Source organism: Syngnathoides biaculeatus, chromosome 1, assembly GCF_019802595.1.
Source record: "Syngnathoides biaculeatus isolate LvHL_M chromosome 1, ASM1980259v1, whole genome shotgun sequence".
Taxonomy (NCBI): Eukaryota; Metazoa; Chordata; class Actinopteri; order Syngnathiformes; family Syngnathidae; genus Syngnathoides; species Syngnathoides biaculeatus.
The window spans coordinates 11,872,287-11,890,264 of record NC_084640.1 but is presented as its reverse complement, the minus strand read 5'-3'; the positions used below and the strand labels follow the sequence as shown (position 1 = coordinate 11,890,264).

Sequence of the window (17,978 nt, the reverse complement as noted above, 5' to 3'; positions counted from 1 at the left end):
ACATATTAACTGATTTGGAAGACCTGAACCCCCAAGAAGGCAAACACACGGCCCTCCACCGCCGTCAGTATTCCGTTAAATCTGTTAACTATACGTCACCGTGATTGTGTTCTGTATGGTCCTTATCTTTAAAAAGAGAAGCCTAATTCACATCGGCGAAGGACAGAATCTAGAATGATGATTCTGGGATGCCACAGCAGGGCAAAGTTATCCACCACATTGTTCTGCACTCCTGTAATTATTTTCAACCTCCCCATATCAGCTTGTATCCTCTTCTCCTTTGCTATTCTTTTACTCCGATCCTGTGGTCTACCAGAAGGATATATTCTCTCCCTGTTTTTTTTTCTTCTTCTTCTGCGCCGCCGTCTCCTCAACAATGGACAAGACAGAGGGGCCGAGGCAGTGGAACAGATCTCACAGGGGCGCGTTTGCGAGGCATGTGCGCCGCGGTCGCTCTGTCGCCGAACGGGAAGATGACAAAGCGACGGCGAGATGAGAGGAAGAGTGCGAATCCCACAGGGGGGCCGGCGAGAACAGTGATGGATGACGGCCGGGCCGTTTCTCAAGTCGACAAGCCTGACTGTGTTGTGCCTCGTGAAAACAGTCGCGAGGGGATGAGAGAGACTTGTGTGCTCGCTGGAGAATGCTTTGATCTACTCCAGGATACAATGTCTGTGGTCTGCGGTCCAGAGATGTGTGTGTTCTGCAACGTGCACATTGTTTATCCGAGCCAGCGCGCTCGCGGGCCAACGGCGTACGCTTGTTGCCCCGCGTCTGTGCGCCTTCCAGAAGGCTTTGTTTGTGCGGAGACGTGCGTGTGTTATGCGAGTCTTGAGGGCTGGCGTCAGGACTGAACCGCTGTGGCGGCAACGGCTCTCGTGCAAGGTCGGCCGGCGGTTGCACGGATGGGATTGCGGTGGAATGTTTGTGGAGGACGTGAGTGCGCACACATGGCACACATACACACTCCCTCTCTCATACACACACACATGCACACACGCAGTCTGCCTGGCAGTGTTCTGACTGCAGGAGCCAGAGTCACTACCACAGCTTCCAGAGAGCACGACCACAGTCACACTGCATGGAGGTTCCCACGGGGGCGGGGAGCCAGGAAGAGGCAACTGTAATGTGTGTGTGCTGGGCGTGCCCCAGAGAACAACTTAAAGCGCAAGAAAAAGAAATATCTGAAATAGTGTCTGAAGTGGAGAACATTTTTCGCTATTGTGTGGAAACAAACATAGCCCGTCGCACTCGTGACTATTTGCAGTCGAAGCCTCCACCGCGTGCGCGTGTCTGGCTGTTTTTGCGTGCGTGCATAAATAATCACAAACTCAGCACGAGAAGAATTTGTTTGCCCTGTCACCGCAGGAGCACATTTTTTCGTGTTTTGTCTTTTTAGCTTAACATGTTAGGAAACATAATAATATATATATAAATTGATCTTTTTATTTGTCTCAAGATGAGCTGCTTCCCTGTGAATATTCAACTGAAATCCTATATTAATTAATAATAATTTGGGACATTATATAATCCTTATTTACTTTTATGATCTGAAATTTGATGCTAGCCAATTCTGAAATATAATAGTTGCATATCCATCCATTTTCTTAGCCGCTTATCCTCACAAGGGTCACGGGGAGCGCTGGAGCCTATCCCGGCTGTCAACGGACAGGTTGCCAGCCAATCACAGGGAACATAGAGACAAACAGCCGCACTCACAATCACACCTAGGGGCAATTTAGAGTGTCCAATTAATGTTGCATGTTTTGGGGATGTGGGAGGAAACCAAAGTGCCGAGAGGAAACCCACGCAGGCATGGGGAGAACATGCAAGCTCCACACAGGCAGGTATGGGATCGAACCCGGGACCTCAGAAGTGTGAGGCCAATGCTTTCCAGCTGAGACCACCGTGCGGCCTAGTTGGATATAAGTAGCAATAACGATAAAAGTACGTTGCGTCAAATGATAGAATTAAAACCTGCTTTATGTTTTCAAACCTGTCCGTGAGCAGTACCCAACAGGGTGCCTAACCCAATATAAATACTGTACAATAGAATAAAAAATATTAGATACTACTAAGATACGCACCGAAAGCAAAAACAAAAAAGTGCAGTTGCATAATTGTGCAATGGCTGCACAATTATGCAAGTCTAAAAATGAAGGACAGAACCAGAGGAGTTTGTTTGAGTTGAGCAACCTCTGCTGCTACAAGAGAGTACTAGTTTCAGCCGACTGACGCGTTGGCTTCAATAAGTGCAAAGACTGGCAATTAACACTTTAAAAACTGACAATATTGGGTTTTCTTCCTCCCGCATCCCAAAACTATGTGACATTAATTGATATTAATCCTCTAAATTGCCCCTAGGTGCGATTGTGAGTGTGGCTGTTTGTCTCTATGTGCCCCTGCGATCGGCTGGCGACCAGTTCAGGGTGTACCCCGGCTCCTGCCCGTTGACAGCTGGGATTGGCTCCACCACTCCCCGTGACCATTGTGAGCATAAGCGGCTGAGAAAATGGATGGCGGAATATTGTACTGTATCTGTTAAGATATGAGAGCGGAAAAGCTACATTGACATTAATTTTAAAAGCTAAGACATCATATTTGGCAGAAAGACTCGACACTGCTCATTGCATGGGGAAAATGAAAAATGAAAAAAAAAATGGAATGTGACAGGATGGCTACTCACGAGTGAGCTGAGGCCGATCCCTGCTGACATTTTTTGGGAGGTGGTGGGGCACACCCTGAACTGCAAATCGACAAACGAGGATCCGTATTCACAATCTCAGCTAAGGGCAACTTCAAATCTTTAATGAACTAAAAAGTAATGCTTTTTAAACGTGGAAAGTAGTGAGAGTAGTGTGAGATCACGAGCTGAGATTCAAATCCTGAAACCTGGTACTGTACTTCAAATAAAAGGGAGGAAAAACAAATCCAAACAAGATGCAGTTTAATATTTAAACGTTTAGTTATCGCTCTTGCGTCTGTTGCTTAGCTGCATTTGACCAGAAGACCAGTCAGGAAGACGGTCCTCTAAACGCAGTCCCTCTTAGTGAACCCGGACACCACGTTGGCCAGTTTGGTAACTTTGGGAGGAGCTGGCAGCGTGACGACGCGCTTGAGATAGCAGCGACGCCTGTCGGGAGGAAAAGGTTCTCGTATCAATGTCATACAGACACGCGCTCGAAAGGCCTCGTGTACTTTACCAGTAATCTGACTCCTCGAAGTTCTGATCGACGTAAGTGTAGAACTGACAATTTTCGTCAATCGTGCACGTCTTCTCGCACGTGGCCGCGTCGTCCATTAACTCAAAGCGAATGTCCGAACCTTGGAAATCGACCCCGTCGAGCGCTATCTTTGCCCAGTCTGTTGGTACAGGACAACATGTCGACCGTCTGAATTTCAACACAAATTGAAGTGAAATAAACACAAATGCAGCAGACTTACATATTAATGAAATAATAATCGATACAGCAGGTGGCTCTCCTTATCTATGTACTTGCAAAACGTATCCGCTACTACATCACTGAACTCGTCTACCTGCAACTTTAGCTTTAGCAGAGTTACAACCCAAGTCGCGCCTGCCTACCGTAATTTCCGGCCTATAAACCGCGATTTTTTTTCACACGTTTTCAACCCTGCGGCTTATGCAGTGATGTGGCTAATTTGTGCGTTTTTTTTCTAACGGCCGCAAGGGGGCACTCAAGCAGAAAATTTAAGAGTGAGACCGGTGGAATATATGTGCCTAGGAAGTGACTTTTACCAGTATGTTTTTTTTTTTTTTAACTGGTCCTGTTAGCGCTGCACTACCATGTTGTTACTATGTTAAGCTAAGCTAAGGTATTTTGATAACTCTTTCTGTGTACAAAATGGTATTTCCTTTACAAATGTACTGGGCGAGGCTTATAATCAGGTGCGCTCTGTAGGCCGGAAATTACAATACTTACCTCACTTTGCATTCTGCATTTTGAGAGCTTTTCGGGGTTTTTTTTTTTTTCAATTGTTTGTACCACTCACTGGTATCTTGTTGACAGAAGTGTGTTGCAATCCCAGAAGTTACACCGTCTTGGGCCTTCATCACGAGTTCGTTGGGATTGCCCTTCAGGCGACAGGTGAGGGTTTTGCTGCACAAATATAGAGAATAAAGGCCATCGTTTTTATGTCCTCAATGAGAGGGAATAAGAATACGTTTGAGATGGAACTACCTCTCGAAAGAGAAGTAGGTGCAGCGTGGATGGGCGGAGCACAACGCCAGGCAATGCTCCGGCCTGCCGGCAGGTTGCGACTCTATGTTGCTTCCCGGGATGTCGGTGCTCGGGAAAAGCTTCGAGGAACATGCTGAGACAAGATCATGTGATACAAGTCAAGAACGTGCAAGTTCAACACAGCGTGATCTCGGCTTTTTTTTATTTTTCTGACCTGTGTCGGAGTACTGAGTGAGTTTCGTGGCGTGCGAGAAACCGGAGACCACGCCAGCCTTCCTGTTTACCTTTAAGGTCCGCGGTACCGGCCAGCTGAATTTCAGGTGGCATTTATACCTAAACAAAAGTCAGGTGTATTTAAAAAGACATTGCGAGTACATTTAGCTAAGTATCTAGATTTCACGTAACGTGGAGCCAGGATTTAACTGAAGTTTGGAATAACAAACAAATAAAATCCTTCGTTCTACTGACTTCAGCTCCACGTCCGCTCCAGTCTTACCTGATCTTTTCAGGCGTGAAGACGTCATTCACAAACGTAAAAAACTGGCAGAAAGGGTCTTCTGTGCACACTCTCTGACACTCCTCGTGGTCGACCGTGAATAAGCTCCGATAGTCCGCCCCCGGAAAGTCCACGTTGTGGTACACGTGAGACAGACAAGGCTCTTGTACATCGAGTAAAAGGGCAGTTTTACAAAATAGTTAGCATATTTTTCAAATTGGACACTTTTTGTGTGAAATGGTGGCGGGGTGGGGGGTGTGGTCCTACGTGGGTCAGGCCCGCAAGGTTTGAGAGAATACCCGGACGTGACACCAAGGAGAGGGGTCTGAACTCTGGGCTGTCCAGAAGGCAGAGTCTTCAGGTAACAGTAGAAATGCCTGGAGACAGAAACCAGGAAATAATTACGAAATATACACTCGCTAAAAGTTATGGATATCGAGTTTCTGTTCAGATTGAAGGAAGATTTCAGAGAAGGTGGAATTAAGTTCACCAGAAATTAATCTAGTGCATTTTGAGTTCATCCTAAAAGTTCACCCAAAAGCCCAATATACATATTTAATTTAGTGTTTAGGTTCTCCAGAAAATATTTCCTTTCAAATTTGTATTTTCACCTGTCATCGCGGGTCCAGTCAGCACGTATAAATGTAAAGAAGAGACAAGCCGGATGCTGTGTGCACAAATGCTGACAGTGATGAGCGTCGGGAGAGTACTCAAATTTGATGTCAGTCCCCGGAAAATCTACATTCTCCAAAAATTCACGTTGACACTCTACATGAAAAGAAAGAAAATAGTCTATATTGTAGATAAACTACACTGATAGGCGAAAATGAATAAAAATGGTTTTACCTTGGCTTAAGGAGAGGGTAATAACAGAAATGATGGTTATGAGGATGAAATGCGCTTCCATTTTCTCGGCGAGTCCACAGTGCAATTGAACGCTCTGCTTGGCTGTTTTCTGATTTATATCTCGCATTTTCTTTCTTTTTTTTTTTTTTTTTTGCCTAACACACAGTTGCGTAATGTTTGCAGACATGAAGAAAAATCAATTAAAACAACATCGGTGGTTCAGAGGACGCGGGTCCAAATCAGGCCTCATCGGTTTGAAGTTTGCATGTTTCGCCCGGGCACTCCGGTTTCCTCCCACGTTTTGAAAACATCCACGTTAGGTTCATTTACAACTTACAACAACATGCACTTGGAAGTGAGTTTTTATTGACTTTCATCGCACAAAAGCTGCAAGATGACATTGACGAGCAATGCAAGAGAGTGCTCACGTGAATATGAGAGCACGACTGCATCGAAATGACAAGCACGCATCTCAGATGTCTTTCAGCTTGTCTGTGTTCTGTTCCCAGATAGAAGGCCAGGTTTTTTTGATGCTGGGACGATCCTTCAGCATATCGTGATACTGAGCCAGTTTCGGGAAGCGGGTGGGAGACAGCCTGGAAAATAAAGTTCATTTTTTAAAATTTTTTTACTCACGAATCGCTCCGAATACGGTACAACCTTGAGCACGCTTACCCGTGGTAGAAGGAAAAGGCGACGTACGGATAGACGATCACATCAGCCATGGAAAAACTCTTCCCTGCCATGAAACCTCCTGAAGCCTGTCAAACACCAAAGAAACGCGACAGCCAGATTATGCAAATGAAATCTGACGCGGGACTAAAAATTGAATTTACAGGCGTACCCTGCAGATAACGTGCTTTATCTGCGGGATTCCATCAGAGGGCGCTGTTTTCATTCAAATACCTTATTTCATTTACAGCACTAATTTAAGAGTTCACTCAAAAACAAAAAAAATGAAGGTGAAGCATACTTTTTTGGGGGGTGTACCACGTTATTAATTGAGGCACAGCATCTAACATAGTACAGGCCACTACTTGAGGAAATGTGCACATTGATTTGATGATTTTTTTTAGTGTCGGTTTTATTAGTGCACTTCCACACACCCGGATAAAACGCAACCTGTTTCTCTGTTGACATTGGTGTCCAATTTCATCGCGTGCACTGAAGAGTGAATGCCACCGAACCTGACCTACCGTTGACAAAAATGGCCGCTGCGCGACGTCAAAGCATGTTGTTTTGCAAAACAAAACTTGCCCTCGCACGAACTGCATCCCAGGAATGTATTTTTGCGACGATCTTTTACCTTCTCCATGTATCCTTCCCACAGTTTGAGCTCCTCGCGCAGATCACTTGCGTTCCTCGCCTTTGCCGAGTCGTGCCTCTCGTCTTGTGGTACCCTCCAATCGTAATACAAGACTTGGACTGCAAAACGACAACGAGTCATTCAGCCCAAAACACACACACGAGTGGACAGTACTCATTTTCTGTGCTCAATATTAATACTGTTGTTGCTACTGTGGCATACACAGACATACACATGCACAAACATGGATGGTGACACCTTGGGGGAAAAAAAACAACAACCTGTTGTATATCTGGAAAAATAAATACTTGTGGGTTTTTTTTTTCCTATTCAAGGTACTAATACTAATCATAACGATGTTTATTATATGCGCAGCTCACTATTAGCTATCGTGTTTACTTTTCTTTAACAAACCCTGAAACTGTATTTTTTTTTCCCCACAATGAGATGTCAAATCACGGCGGAGCAGCTGGTAAAGTGTTGGTCTCACAGTTCGGAGAACCCGGGTTCGACCCCGGCTCCGCCTGTGCGGAGTTTGCATGTTCTCCCCATGCCAGCGTGGGTTTTCTTCCTCCCACATCCCAAAAATTTGCAACATTAATCCTCTAAATTGTCCCGAGGTGTGATTGTGCCCGCGGCCGTTTGCCTCTCTGTGCCCTGCGATTGGCTGGCGACCAGTTCAGGGTGTACCCCGCCTCCTGGCTGTTGACAGCTGGGATAGGCCCCAGCACTCCCCCGTAACCCTCGTGAGGATAACCGGCAAAGAAAATGGATGAATGAGGGGAAAATACATTTCATCAATTGATGAACGACTTTTGGAATCAGAAATCAAGGGTAATGTTTTTTTTCCCCCCAACTATTCATGTTTGGAAACACAACAATGCTTTACCATTTATGATACATGACAATTTGAAATTTTGTTCCCGATTTTTACAAGAATTATGGAAATTGACACTGTAGATTTGGCTTCACGGGCCACATAAAAATCATCCGGCGGGCCAGATCTGGCCCCCGGGCCTAGAGTTTGGCACGGGGGTTGAGCTTGGATAAAGTCGTCAGTAAGCTGCAGTAATAATAATTTTTCTGCAAAGAATAGACTATATACCGTATGATTGAGTATTAGAATAACGTCTGTCTGTGTTGCTACAGTGTTTGTGTACAAATATCCATTGCTTAAAGGGTTGGTGCTTGTTTGCATGACGCTAAAAACAAAGTTATTTGAGGCGAAACGATGCACACAACGTGTAATTCTGTTTGTTTTGTGTCCAGTTTGACAGCATTCGTCATCTAGGAGAGGCAACAAACAGTTTGAAGACTCGTTTGAGATTGAAACCATGGACTGTCGGCCTCGCTGCAGCTCGCTGGGAAGCGAGTGGCGTTCACTCCCGCGGCGCGCTGGCCCCTACCTCCAATTTTTGTTCACAAATCGAGATATCCGTGAGTCGGGTCACTATTATTGTACACTGCAATATTATGCTTGATTGAAGGAATCTTTTAAAACTAAACAAAAGTTCATGATTCCAATAGAAAGTATCACAACCAAAAGTTAACACACTGAGAATATTTGTTATATTGTTCTTTATATACGATTCGAAAGATACTTGCTTTTTATGTTGTTTTTTTATTTTTATTTTTTATTGGCGAAACCTGTATGAAATCAGTCAGTTGTGATAACATCAAACTTGGGCAATGTTCCCGGAGTCAAAACCAAAAACCTGATCTTATGATTTGGCTCGCCACTCCTCACGTGATCTTTTGTTGGATTACGTTTGGGACGTTTTTATTCACCACTGGCGCCCTGTTAAAGGCTCGCCACGAGCGCAGGATGTGTTTGAACAGCTCAAATCTCTCAGGGTGGCCTGTTAGTAATGAGCTTCCCTCTTGAGGATGGGGGGGAAGAAAGAACATGTGATGATGATGATGAAGAAGAAACAAAGAAAAGATGGAAAGCTTTGATTCTTTGCATACCGAGCTTCTGGGCGAGCACGTTGGCCTCGAAAATGCGCTGGAACATCATGGCCTGATCGTCATGGGAGGTCGGGATCAACTGGGTTCCCTGACCCTTGAACTCATTCTGTTATACGTGAAAAGAGAGAAAAAATAATAATAGTTATACAGTATATATAGTGTAGGTGTGAGGAGGGATTTTCTCTGCCATTTTGCTAAATGCTCACAATGCATTTAGTATAGCATTAAAAAATTTTTTTTTGCACTGACACTGAATAAAAGGTTTCCTTCACCTGCTTTTGCAAACGACGACATGTTCAAATTAAGTTAATTTAAAGGATTTTTTTTTTTTTGGTGCAGGTAGCACATTTCAGAACATTTATTTATATACATTTATGCTTAAACTCAGTATTTCTATTATGACATTTTTTTTTTAAATACCGCCAAGTAACTCTACTAATACTTTTACCACTTGTGCGTGTAAAGTAATAATGAAGACTACTCTATTACATTCTATTGCACTACAGCAGGGGTGTCAAACTCATTTTTCTCGCGGGCCACATTGTAGTTCTGGTTTACCTCAGAGGGTTGTTATGACTGTGAAACAAAAATATTAAATCGTGTAATCATATTTACACCATTTATGAACTAGTTTTGGAATCAGAAATCAAGTGTAATGTGTTTTTTCCCCCAACTATTCATGTTTGGGAACAAAGAAATGCTTGTAATATCTCAACATTATTTATGATACATGACCATTTGAAATTTTGGTACAGATTTTTACAAGAATCGTGGAAATTGACACTATAGATTTGGCTTCGCGGGCCACATAAAATCACGCGGCGGGCCGCATCTGGCCCCCGGGGCCTTGAGTTTGACACCCGTGCACTAGCGGGTATACAAAAGTACACAATACATTTTTGCCTTACCTCCAGGTACAAGCAGGCACCAGTGGACTCGTTTACGATTCGGTTCCCATGCTTGAAGGTCGGAAGCTTATGCAAGCAAAAGAGACGAACTCAGTTAGTCCGCTGACGAAAAGGCACGCAGACGGCTGACGGATTCGACACTCGGCCAACTCACTTGTCCTCTGGGGTTGATGGCGAGCACCGCGGGCGACTTGTGCTCCATCTTATCGAAGGAGAGAAGTTTGTCGCTGTAGACGCACTGCTTCTCCTGCAGGGCGATCAAGACCCTCCAGCACGGAGGCGAGCCCTCCCCCCAATACAAAACAATTTCCATGGCGAGTTGTCAGTCAGCAGCCGCGAAGGCGTCGTGCGCGCGTCCACCTGAGGAGGGAGACTGATGCACTTGGCTTGTGGCACGCCGGTTTATATAACAATCGACAAGTGCCACAGGCGCACTTTGGCTTTGGAGTCACGCCCCCTCCGACTCAACGAGACAAATACGTTTTGAACAACAGAAATGCCAGCCAAGTTTAAAAAAAAAAAAAAAAAAAGTCATTTTAGCTTACTACAACTTAAATAAAATATATATTTTATATAAAATATGAAATAAAAATGTTACCTTGTAACCAGGATGTGAACATTTGAGTAAATCATCAACTGCCCTGTCTCACTTTTTTTTTTATTTTATCTTTTTTTAACTCTAATGGGAATTTCTGTCTGTTTTCACCATGAACAACTTTGCACCACTCCCATCGCCACAAATGCGTATCATTATTATTTTTATGCCATATGTATGAGTGCTGCACGCTGTGTGTTCCTCTAACATCATGATGACTTGGCACTTCCGCCCCCCCCCCCCCCCGGACGCTCTGCAGGTGTCAAGCGATTGTGTGCACAAAATAGAATCCATGCAAATCTAAAAACACAAATCCTCAATTGAACCTCAATAAAAAGAGACGCGCATGTTGAACATGCGGCGTTATGTTTTTAATCCATCCATCCATTTTCTGAGTCAACATGTCCTATAAATACTGTACAGTACGTTATCTACCTCATAGGGTGATTTACAACTTAAGACATTCACAAAGATAAATTTGGCATATTTACAATAATATAAATGGCTCTGCTAAAAAAAAAAAAGTGAAACCAAAATCAGGAATCCCTAAAATACCTCCGAAATGTATTTTCCCCTCATTCATCCATTTTCTTTGCCGCTTATCCTCACGAGAGTTGCGGGGAGCGCTGGAGCCTATCCCAGCTGTCAACGGGCAGGAGGCGGGGTACACCCTGAACTGGTCGCCAGCCGGTCGCATGGCACATAGAGGCAAACGGCCGCGTGAAAAATCACACCTAGGGGCGATTTAGAGGATTAAAGTTGCATATTTTTGGGATGTGGGAGGAAGAAACCCCACACAGGCACAGGGGAGAAGATACAAACTCCACACAGGCGGGGCCGGGATCGAACCCGGGTCCTCAGAACTGTGAGGCCAACGCTTTACCAGCTGCGCCGTCTTATTTTTTTAAGGGTTTCGTAAAATTTCTTTTGCACACAATGAACTTATTGTGTCCTTGCAGGCATCTATAAAAATCCACACCCTGCAATAGGCAATTTTATCAGGCATGAACTTACCACGTGATACCTTTTGTTTCACGGCACTTTTATGTCCCCCCCCCCCCCCATCAACCTTGCCACAAGTAAACCTGATCTATTATCTGTTGACTCAGGCTGATCATGCTCCATTGCTCGTTCATTATGCAACGGCCCTGTGGTTACGTTTGACTGCAATTCTGGTGAGTGAAGGCTGACAAAAGCCAATCCGATTCAAACACTTTGTTAAACACGGGCAGCACAAACAAACATGCACGCGAACGTTTGAGAGCAAATATTCCGCCGTGCGTGTCCGCAAACTCGATAATAATCAAAACCGTCGGGCTGGCGCCGCAAACGACGGTTACATTTATGCAAGGAAAACCTGTTGGGGGACAGCTGAGGCGTGGCAAAAAAAGGTCATCCGCTTTTGTTCAGCCTATGCGAAAGGTGACATGCGCATAATAATAAAAACGGGAAGACAAATCATTTCAAGTCATTTATCTGATGGGATTTTATCCTACTTCATAATAGTGCAGTTGTTGTTGTTGTTTTTTTGTTTTTTTTTAAACTTATAACTGGTTGTAGATGACGGTGGCGTAAATGTCAGATGTCTTTGAGCGTGTCTTGCCCCTTGGGGTTCTCCAGCCAGTGCGGAGGCCAGCTGGCTTTGATGCTGGGACGATCCTTCAGCAGATCGTAGTACGCAGCCACGTTTGGGTAGCGCTCCGCCGCCAACCTTAAAATAAATCAAAAATCGAAGCAAACAATAAATCATTTCAATACTAACAGTCACATTTTTGCTCCTAATATAGGCTGTTTTGGACCCACATGCCTACATCCGGGGGACGCGGGCAAGTTGGATGGGTTCACCCTACTGGCGCGCTGTTCACTCTAATACTTTCGGAGTTACACAAATGTTCGCATGACTATTAAAAGTGACGCACGATGGCTAAAAAGACTTCGGAAAGTTATCGGTGCTCATTAGATGTTGTTTCAAGAAACCGTTACGACAAGAAGTGTGCTTTTATTGACAATATGGACCCATATGCCTCGGAGAAACACAAATGGAGCACACAAATGTGGGCGTCGATAACCTATCCAGACCACGTCAACTTTCTCTTGTTCTCGACAAGCGCTTATAACGTGGACCAAGTAAAGAATTACAAGGGTCTGGAGGACCTTATGTTGATTATACCAACAAAAGAGGTGTAGATTATTATTTTGATTATTGTTACAGAGAGGGAGAGAGCGAGAGACGTTCAACCTGGACAAGTCCCAAGTGGAGCCCGCAAAAGAGCAAGTTCATGTCAAATTCTTTCAGTTTAACAAATTGTGGTAGAGTACTGAGAATGTTCTGTGTAAAAATAAACTGGAAAATGAACAGTTTAAAAAAAAAAAATCAAGATGAATGGATATTTTATACCAGTGGTCGGGAACCTTTTTGGTTGAGAGAGCCATAAACTGCAAATATTTTAAAATGTAATTCCAAAAGAGACATACAATATTTTTAAAACTAAATACAAGTGTATTTGTGCATTTTATATAAGACCAAGACTTAAAGAGTACAACAAGTCTCTAAATTCATTTAAATAATATTATATTGTTGCTAACCAATGATGACAAAAGTACTTTTTACCATTAATGCGACTTCTTTGCTGATGCCTTTGTCGTCTGTTTCATACGTCATAAAATTAAACTTCATGTAGCTTTTGAGACTTCCATCCGTTATTTGTGAACGTTGATTGGTTTTAATGGTTTTTTTTTTTTAATGTGAGAAAGACTTTTCATATGCATAGGTATCACCAAACATTGTCAGTACAGCAATATTCACACGCTGCAGTGTGTGGTATGTGACAAGAAGTGCATTTCGAGTTTTCATAATCAGCTTGTCTGCCGGTTGAATATTTTTTCATTTGCCCCCATTTATGTGCGCTCGCCAACAATCCATACCGACAGAGGCATGTCGTTATGTGAAAAAAATTCCGGTGGTGGGCAGCGCATAACCATGCTGTCATTATAAACCACATCGATAGGTTGCGTAAGGACGGTAACATTTGTAATTATGAGTGTACCCCTTTAAGAGTGGAGGAGGGGCGGTGCAAGGTAAACAAGGAAGAAGAGTGTGTGGACGTCATTGGAGGCCGTGCAGCAGGTAGTTGTTAAAGAAAGTTATGTGTGGTGCCCAAATGTTAAAAAAAAATATTAGCTTTTACAAAGGTAACATTTCTTATATATGTCTCGTATTGGAAGTTATCATATTAAGTTGGTGTACAGAGTAAAATGTCGAGTGAGTGCTTGTCACATCTCAGCCACCCGACTTACCCAAATCGGAAAAGATTAGCAACGGTCGGGAATACGATCACATCGGCCAATGAGAAGGAGGCACCGGCCAGGTGGGATCCCTTCTGCAAAGAGGGGCGAGATGAAATACATATCAGAGAGGAAATCGAATGAAGTAGTCCGCTTGAGCGCAGAACTTGTCGCTTCCGCCGTCCTCACCTTGCGCAGGTAACCCTCCCACAGCTTGAGTTCATTGGTCAGGGCTTGGCGGTTCCTCTTCAAGGCAGAGTCACACCTCTCACCTTCGGGGACAACGTAGTCGTAGTAGACAACGGCAACTACAAACAAGGTCAGGCGAGGACACTAATTAACCCCATGGGATATCTTACCGACTGTCATGTCATCATTGTGAAGTTCGCAAAAAACAATTACCCGTCTGGTTTATACGTGAGAGATTGAAAAGCAGTTAACAACGACAAATGAGGACGCAGACAGCGCTCTTATTTAACGTCTTACCTAATTTGTCGTACAAGGCGAGGCCCTCAAACATGCGCTGGTAGGTGAGGGCTTGCTCGGCAGGGCCATCTGGGATCAGCTTGGTCCCCTGGCTCTTGAACTGGCTCTGATGAAACATGTCAACAAGACACCTTAAAAAAAAACAACATGTTGACGCTTCATTAAAGATGGCCTTTACTGACTTACCTCCAGGTAAAAACAGGCTGCGTAGGACTCATTTAAAACGTTGTCTCCATGTTTGAAAGAAGGAAGCTGAAAGAGGGGGGGTGTATATATATATATATATATATATCATAATGAAGTCAGACAACTTGCACAGATAACAATGGAGCCTAAATAAGCTTTTCATGTCGCTGATGATCCTTCAAATTTACTTTTAATATGAGCCAAGTATTCTTCTAACGTTAAGTTGTGAAATATTTGAATTGTAAAACTGAAGGATGAAAAGTTCAAATTCCAAAGTGGAGAGGCCTGATTCGCCTTGATTTTACCATACCGGAAGTAAAAGCTAAAAAGTTCATAATATGGATGAAAGGAATTAATTAACGAGCTAAATACAAAGCCGAATAACAACAGCACCTTTCCTGATTTGATACGATGCCAAAAATTGCGTTCACAAATTGTATTTTGGGGCATTAATGTCCAGTTTTTTTAATTTCGCAACGGACTCTGGCCGTGAGCTTCTTTCTCCAATCACAGCGATTCAATTTCATCGCATTCACGTTTCTTACCTGTCCTCTCGGGTTCATGGCTAAAACTTCTGGTGACTTGTGTTCCATCTTTTCGAAGGAGAGCAGCTTTTGATTGTACCCGCGGAGGTTCTTCTCCTCCAGGGCTATCATCACCCTCCAGCACGGAGCAGAGCCGGAGCCCCAAAACAGAGTCATGTTCTCGGCCATAGCTGACAAAACTTACGTTCCAACTAGCAGGAAAGTCACCTAGAACGCCAATCAATAGAAATGATCTCGATAAATTATTGTTCAACGATTAACTATTAATTATTTGCCAGTACGACGCCCCTAACGATGCTTCTGACCCCTGGCGGTCCAAACTGTTAAATCAGTACGATTAGGATTCGTCTTCTTTTCTTGGTGTGTTGGAAAATAGATTTCAGGTGCGTGTCTGCCATCTAGTGGCAAGTAATGGCATTGAGATTACAACATTCGAAAATTTGTTTTCATAATAAATACAGTATGGGCTTATGTAGAAAAAGAAATCTATAATTATAAATTTGTTTCTATTAGGAGGAATTCAAAATGACCAATTGTTCAATGTTTCTGTGCATTTGGCTGCATAAAGCACCTAAAAGTGATACTCGGGCAAAACTACAATTATCTTAGAAGTAGTAGTAGAAGTAGTAGAATATTACTTGAGTAATAAAAGTTTTAAAGTCTCTAAACTAAATTTAAAAAGATACAATCTGAAAATGATTCATGGCTCATGAGTGAAGTCAGCCTTTTTGTTCCTTTGCTAAAGACATTTAACTATGAAAACTAAATAAAATTATGGGTGCCTCCAAGGTGTCCCATTTCACCCTTTAATATTTTATAACTGACCACAAAATTGGATCCATATTATTGTTTTTTAAAAAAAACCTTTTTTTACGGTTTGCAGATGTAAAGAAGTGCAAGAAATTGACACACAATGAAATGGAATCACATTCCAAAGCTTTTTTTTTCTCACAGTGTTTTTTTTTAATTATTATTATTATTATTTTGCTTTTATTTTTTGTAGAACACATACAAACAGCATTTCAAGTGAGACAGTTTGGACTTTGATGGTCTTGCATGTGCTGATGTTTCCCAGGTGGTGAAGAGCCTTCATTTCCTTCACCTTCATAAAGTTTAAACAAACAAACAAAAAAACACCTTGAAAAATAGGTAGCAAGGAATAACACCATAAAAATAATACTTCCCTCTTTATGACCACATTTGCTTTTTGCTATCATATTTTACAGTTGAGCCTCTTTTCTTTTTCTTTTGCTCCGACTATAATACAACTTTCTATAGATATAAAATAACTCGAAGCGCACTGCACATGCACACCACTAACACCGATGTAGCGTGTCACGCAGCTGACGATGGCGTGTGCGGTACGCGTCGTATGCAATCTCTGCTGCATGTCCTTCAAATACATTAAGAAATGTAAAAAAAAAAAAAAAAAAATCTCATCTTTTTACACTTTACAAACTGTTCCTCAAAAATGACGACTCCCTTTTTGCTGCGAGAGTGACTTGAGTAAGGTGCAAAAAGCTTACAAAAAGGGTGTGAGATCGTTCAAATAAATACTGAGAACATTTTCGCCCAAACAGAAACGTTAACTGTCTGCAACACTGAGGAACTGAACAGAAAACCGAAGCGGGGGAGTAAAGCGATACAGCATCATCCCTTTTTTCTTTTTTTGGGGTGGGGGGGTGGGGGGGATTAGAAAGGCACACACAGCGATTGCCTGGCAACCAGTTCAGGATGTACCCTGCTTCCTGCCTGATGACAGCTGGGATAGGCTCCAGCACTTTCGCGACCCTTGTGAGGATAAGCGGCTCAGAAAATGGATGGATGGATGGAGGGACACAACCAATTGATAACTTTTCATAATAAACACTCGCCGCAGGCGAACGTTTGTACCTGCAGGAAGTGATCATTTCCGCTTTTCTCGTCTGGGGTGGCTTAAGGTACTTTTGGAACTTAACAGAAGCGATAAGTTTATCTTTGGGTCGTTACAAGTTCACAGCTTAAATAGGAGGGACGGTGACGTCTTTCAAGAACGCTTCTTCCAAATAATGCCGACAGCAGCGTCGGTTTTCCTCCTCTTTTCCCTCTGGAGCATTGTCTTTGTGCAGCGTTGAAAACAAGCAAAAACCCCAAAACAACAACAACAACAACAACAAAAACACTGACTTCATTACTCAGACACGTCCGGCAAGGTTAGCAGCTGGCAGAAACCCGAAGCTTCTGCTTGGTGCAATTAGAAGAGCGCGCGGCAAAGGCGGCCGGCCGGGTGGCTGGCGACGGCCACGTTTCCGACGGCCACCGGGAACAAGCAGTTGTCGATTACACCTGCGGCTCGCCGGAATCGGTGAAACCCAACGCCAAGGCCTCCTCCGGGGTCAAACCGCTCTTGAGGGTCCGCCTCACTGAAAGAAGAAAAAAAATTCAATATTTTACGAGTGCACTCAGTAAGACAATTCAGCGTACTCGTGGAACAACAATTTACCTACGGGTGAAGTTTTTCCACGACTGTCTTTGATGACTACAAGACATTTAGGTGCACTAGTTGAATGAAAGTCATGCTAGTGACATTTTACTTTTTTTTTTATAGAGTGACAGTCTTCCTATTCTTCCATTACTGTATGAAATTTCTGTACGCTAGTTGACCAAATAAATAAAAATAAGAATAATAACACTAGGGACTTTTTTTCCACTATTGCCTTCCACATCTGTAATATATTTCAGTGACTTGGGTGCACTAGTAGAATAACAACTGCCACCCTTATTAGTGATATTTTTAGAAGCAAAAGTTTAGGGACACTCTGTTACTAGTGAGGCAAAACCTGAACTAGTTGCAATCTCCGCAATAATAATGAAGCTTTATTGTGAACTACACCAATTTTATCATCAGTAGTACTAGTAGCACACAGTTGTCAAATAGTACGCAATTATGTTCCACTGCGCACGGTTCTTACATGATTTCCGGTTGGCCCTTGACCTCCTCCTCTCCCGTGGTTGCGGTCTACTTCCTGGAGCCTGAGTGGCGGACCTCACGATGCGCTCCATGATCTCATCCGCGGCGTCGTCCCCGCACACCAGAGCGTCTTCCACAGCAGGGGTCCGCGCCCGCACGTTGGCGCCTGACAACGCACGTTTTCGTGTTAAATGTCGGATCAAAT

At 43.4% G+C, this 17,978-nt stretch overlaps 4 protein-coding genes across 5 annotated transcripts in view; all 4 read right to left on the bottom strand.

The window, feature by feature from the left end:
- Window positions 1–2,928: 2,928 nt before the first annotated feature.
- Window positions 2,929–5,755, bottom strand: LOC133499025 (coagulation factor XI-like). 2 transcript variants are annotated; one of them, XM_061816490.1, is made up of 9 exons: window positions 5,545–5,755; window positions 5,310–5,466; window positions 4,966–5,075; window positions 4,699–4,861; window positions 4,417–4,535; window positions 4,203–4,335; window positions 4,015–4,121; window positions 3,204–3,363; window positions 2,929–3,133 (listed from the first exon to the last, which is right to left on the bottom strand). In XM_061816490.1, the coding sequence occupies exons 1-9, from the start codon at window positions 5,729–5,731 to the stop codon at window positions 3,031–3,033; spliced, it is 1,239 nt and encodes a 412-aa protein (XP_061672474.1). In that variant the 5' UTR covers window positions 5,732–5,755; the 3' UTR covers window positions 2,929–3,030. The 2 variants fall into 2 exon arrangements, with proteins under 2 accessions (XP_061672474.1, XP_061672482.1); XM_061816498.1 differs by lacking the exon at window positions 2,929–3,133 and having other exon boundaries at window positions 3,216–3,392.
- Window positions 5,756–5,888: 133 nt separating this feature from the next.
- LOC133499040 (glutathione S-transferase A-like) lies at window positions 5,889–10,197 on the bottom strand. Its single transcript, XM_061816523.1, has 6 exons — window positions 9,881–10,197; window positions 9,727–9,792; window positions 8,819–8,924; window positions 6,851–6,969; window positions 6,220–6,305; window positions 5,889–6,140 (listed from the first exon to the last, which is right to left on the bottom strand). Exons 1-6 carry the CDS (start codon window positions 10,037–10,039, stop codon window positions 6,017–6,019), a joined length of 660 nt encoding a protein of 219 aa, XP_061672507.1. The 5' UTR covers window positions 10,040–10,197; the 3' UTR covers window positions 5,889–6,016.
- A 1,582-nt stretch (window positions 10,198–11,779) lies between these two features.
- On the bottom strand, window positions 11,780–15,167 carry LOC133499034 (glutathione S-transferase A-like). The gene is made up of 6 exons (XM_061816510.1): window positions 14,824–15,167; window positions 14,279–14,344; window positions 14,093–14,198; window positions 13,796–13,914; window positions 13,619–13,701; window positions 11,780–12,032 (listed from the first exon to the last, which is right to left on the bottom strand). The coding sequence occupies exons 1-6, from the start codon at window positions 14,989–14,991 to the stop codon at window positions 11,900–11,902; spliced, it is 675 nt and encodes a 224-aa protein (XP_061672494.1). The 5' UTR covers window positions 14,992–15,167; the 3' UTR covers window positions 11,780–11,899.
- Window positions 15,168–15,861: 694 nt separating this feature from the next.
- fhod3a (formin homology 2 domain containing 3a) overlaps window positions 15,862–17,978 on the bottom strand; it is a 41,562-nt gene continuing 39,445 nt past the window's right edge. Inside the window, exons 27-28 of the mRNA XM_061816477.1 lie at window positions 17,775–17,939; window positions 15,862–17,225 (exon numbers count right to left, since the gene is read on the bottom strand). Coding sequence (XP_061672461.1) covers window positions 17,143–17,225; window positions 17,775–17,939 — 248 coding nt within the window. The 3' untranslated portion in view covers window positions 15,862–17,142. The remainder of the gene's footprint in view (window positions 17,226–17,774; window positions 17,940–17,978) is intronic.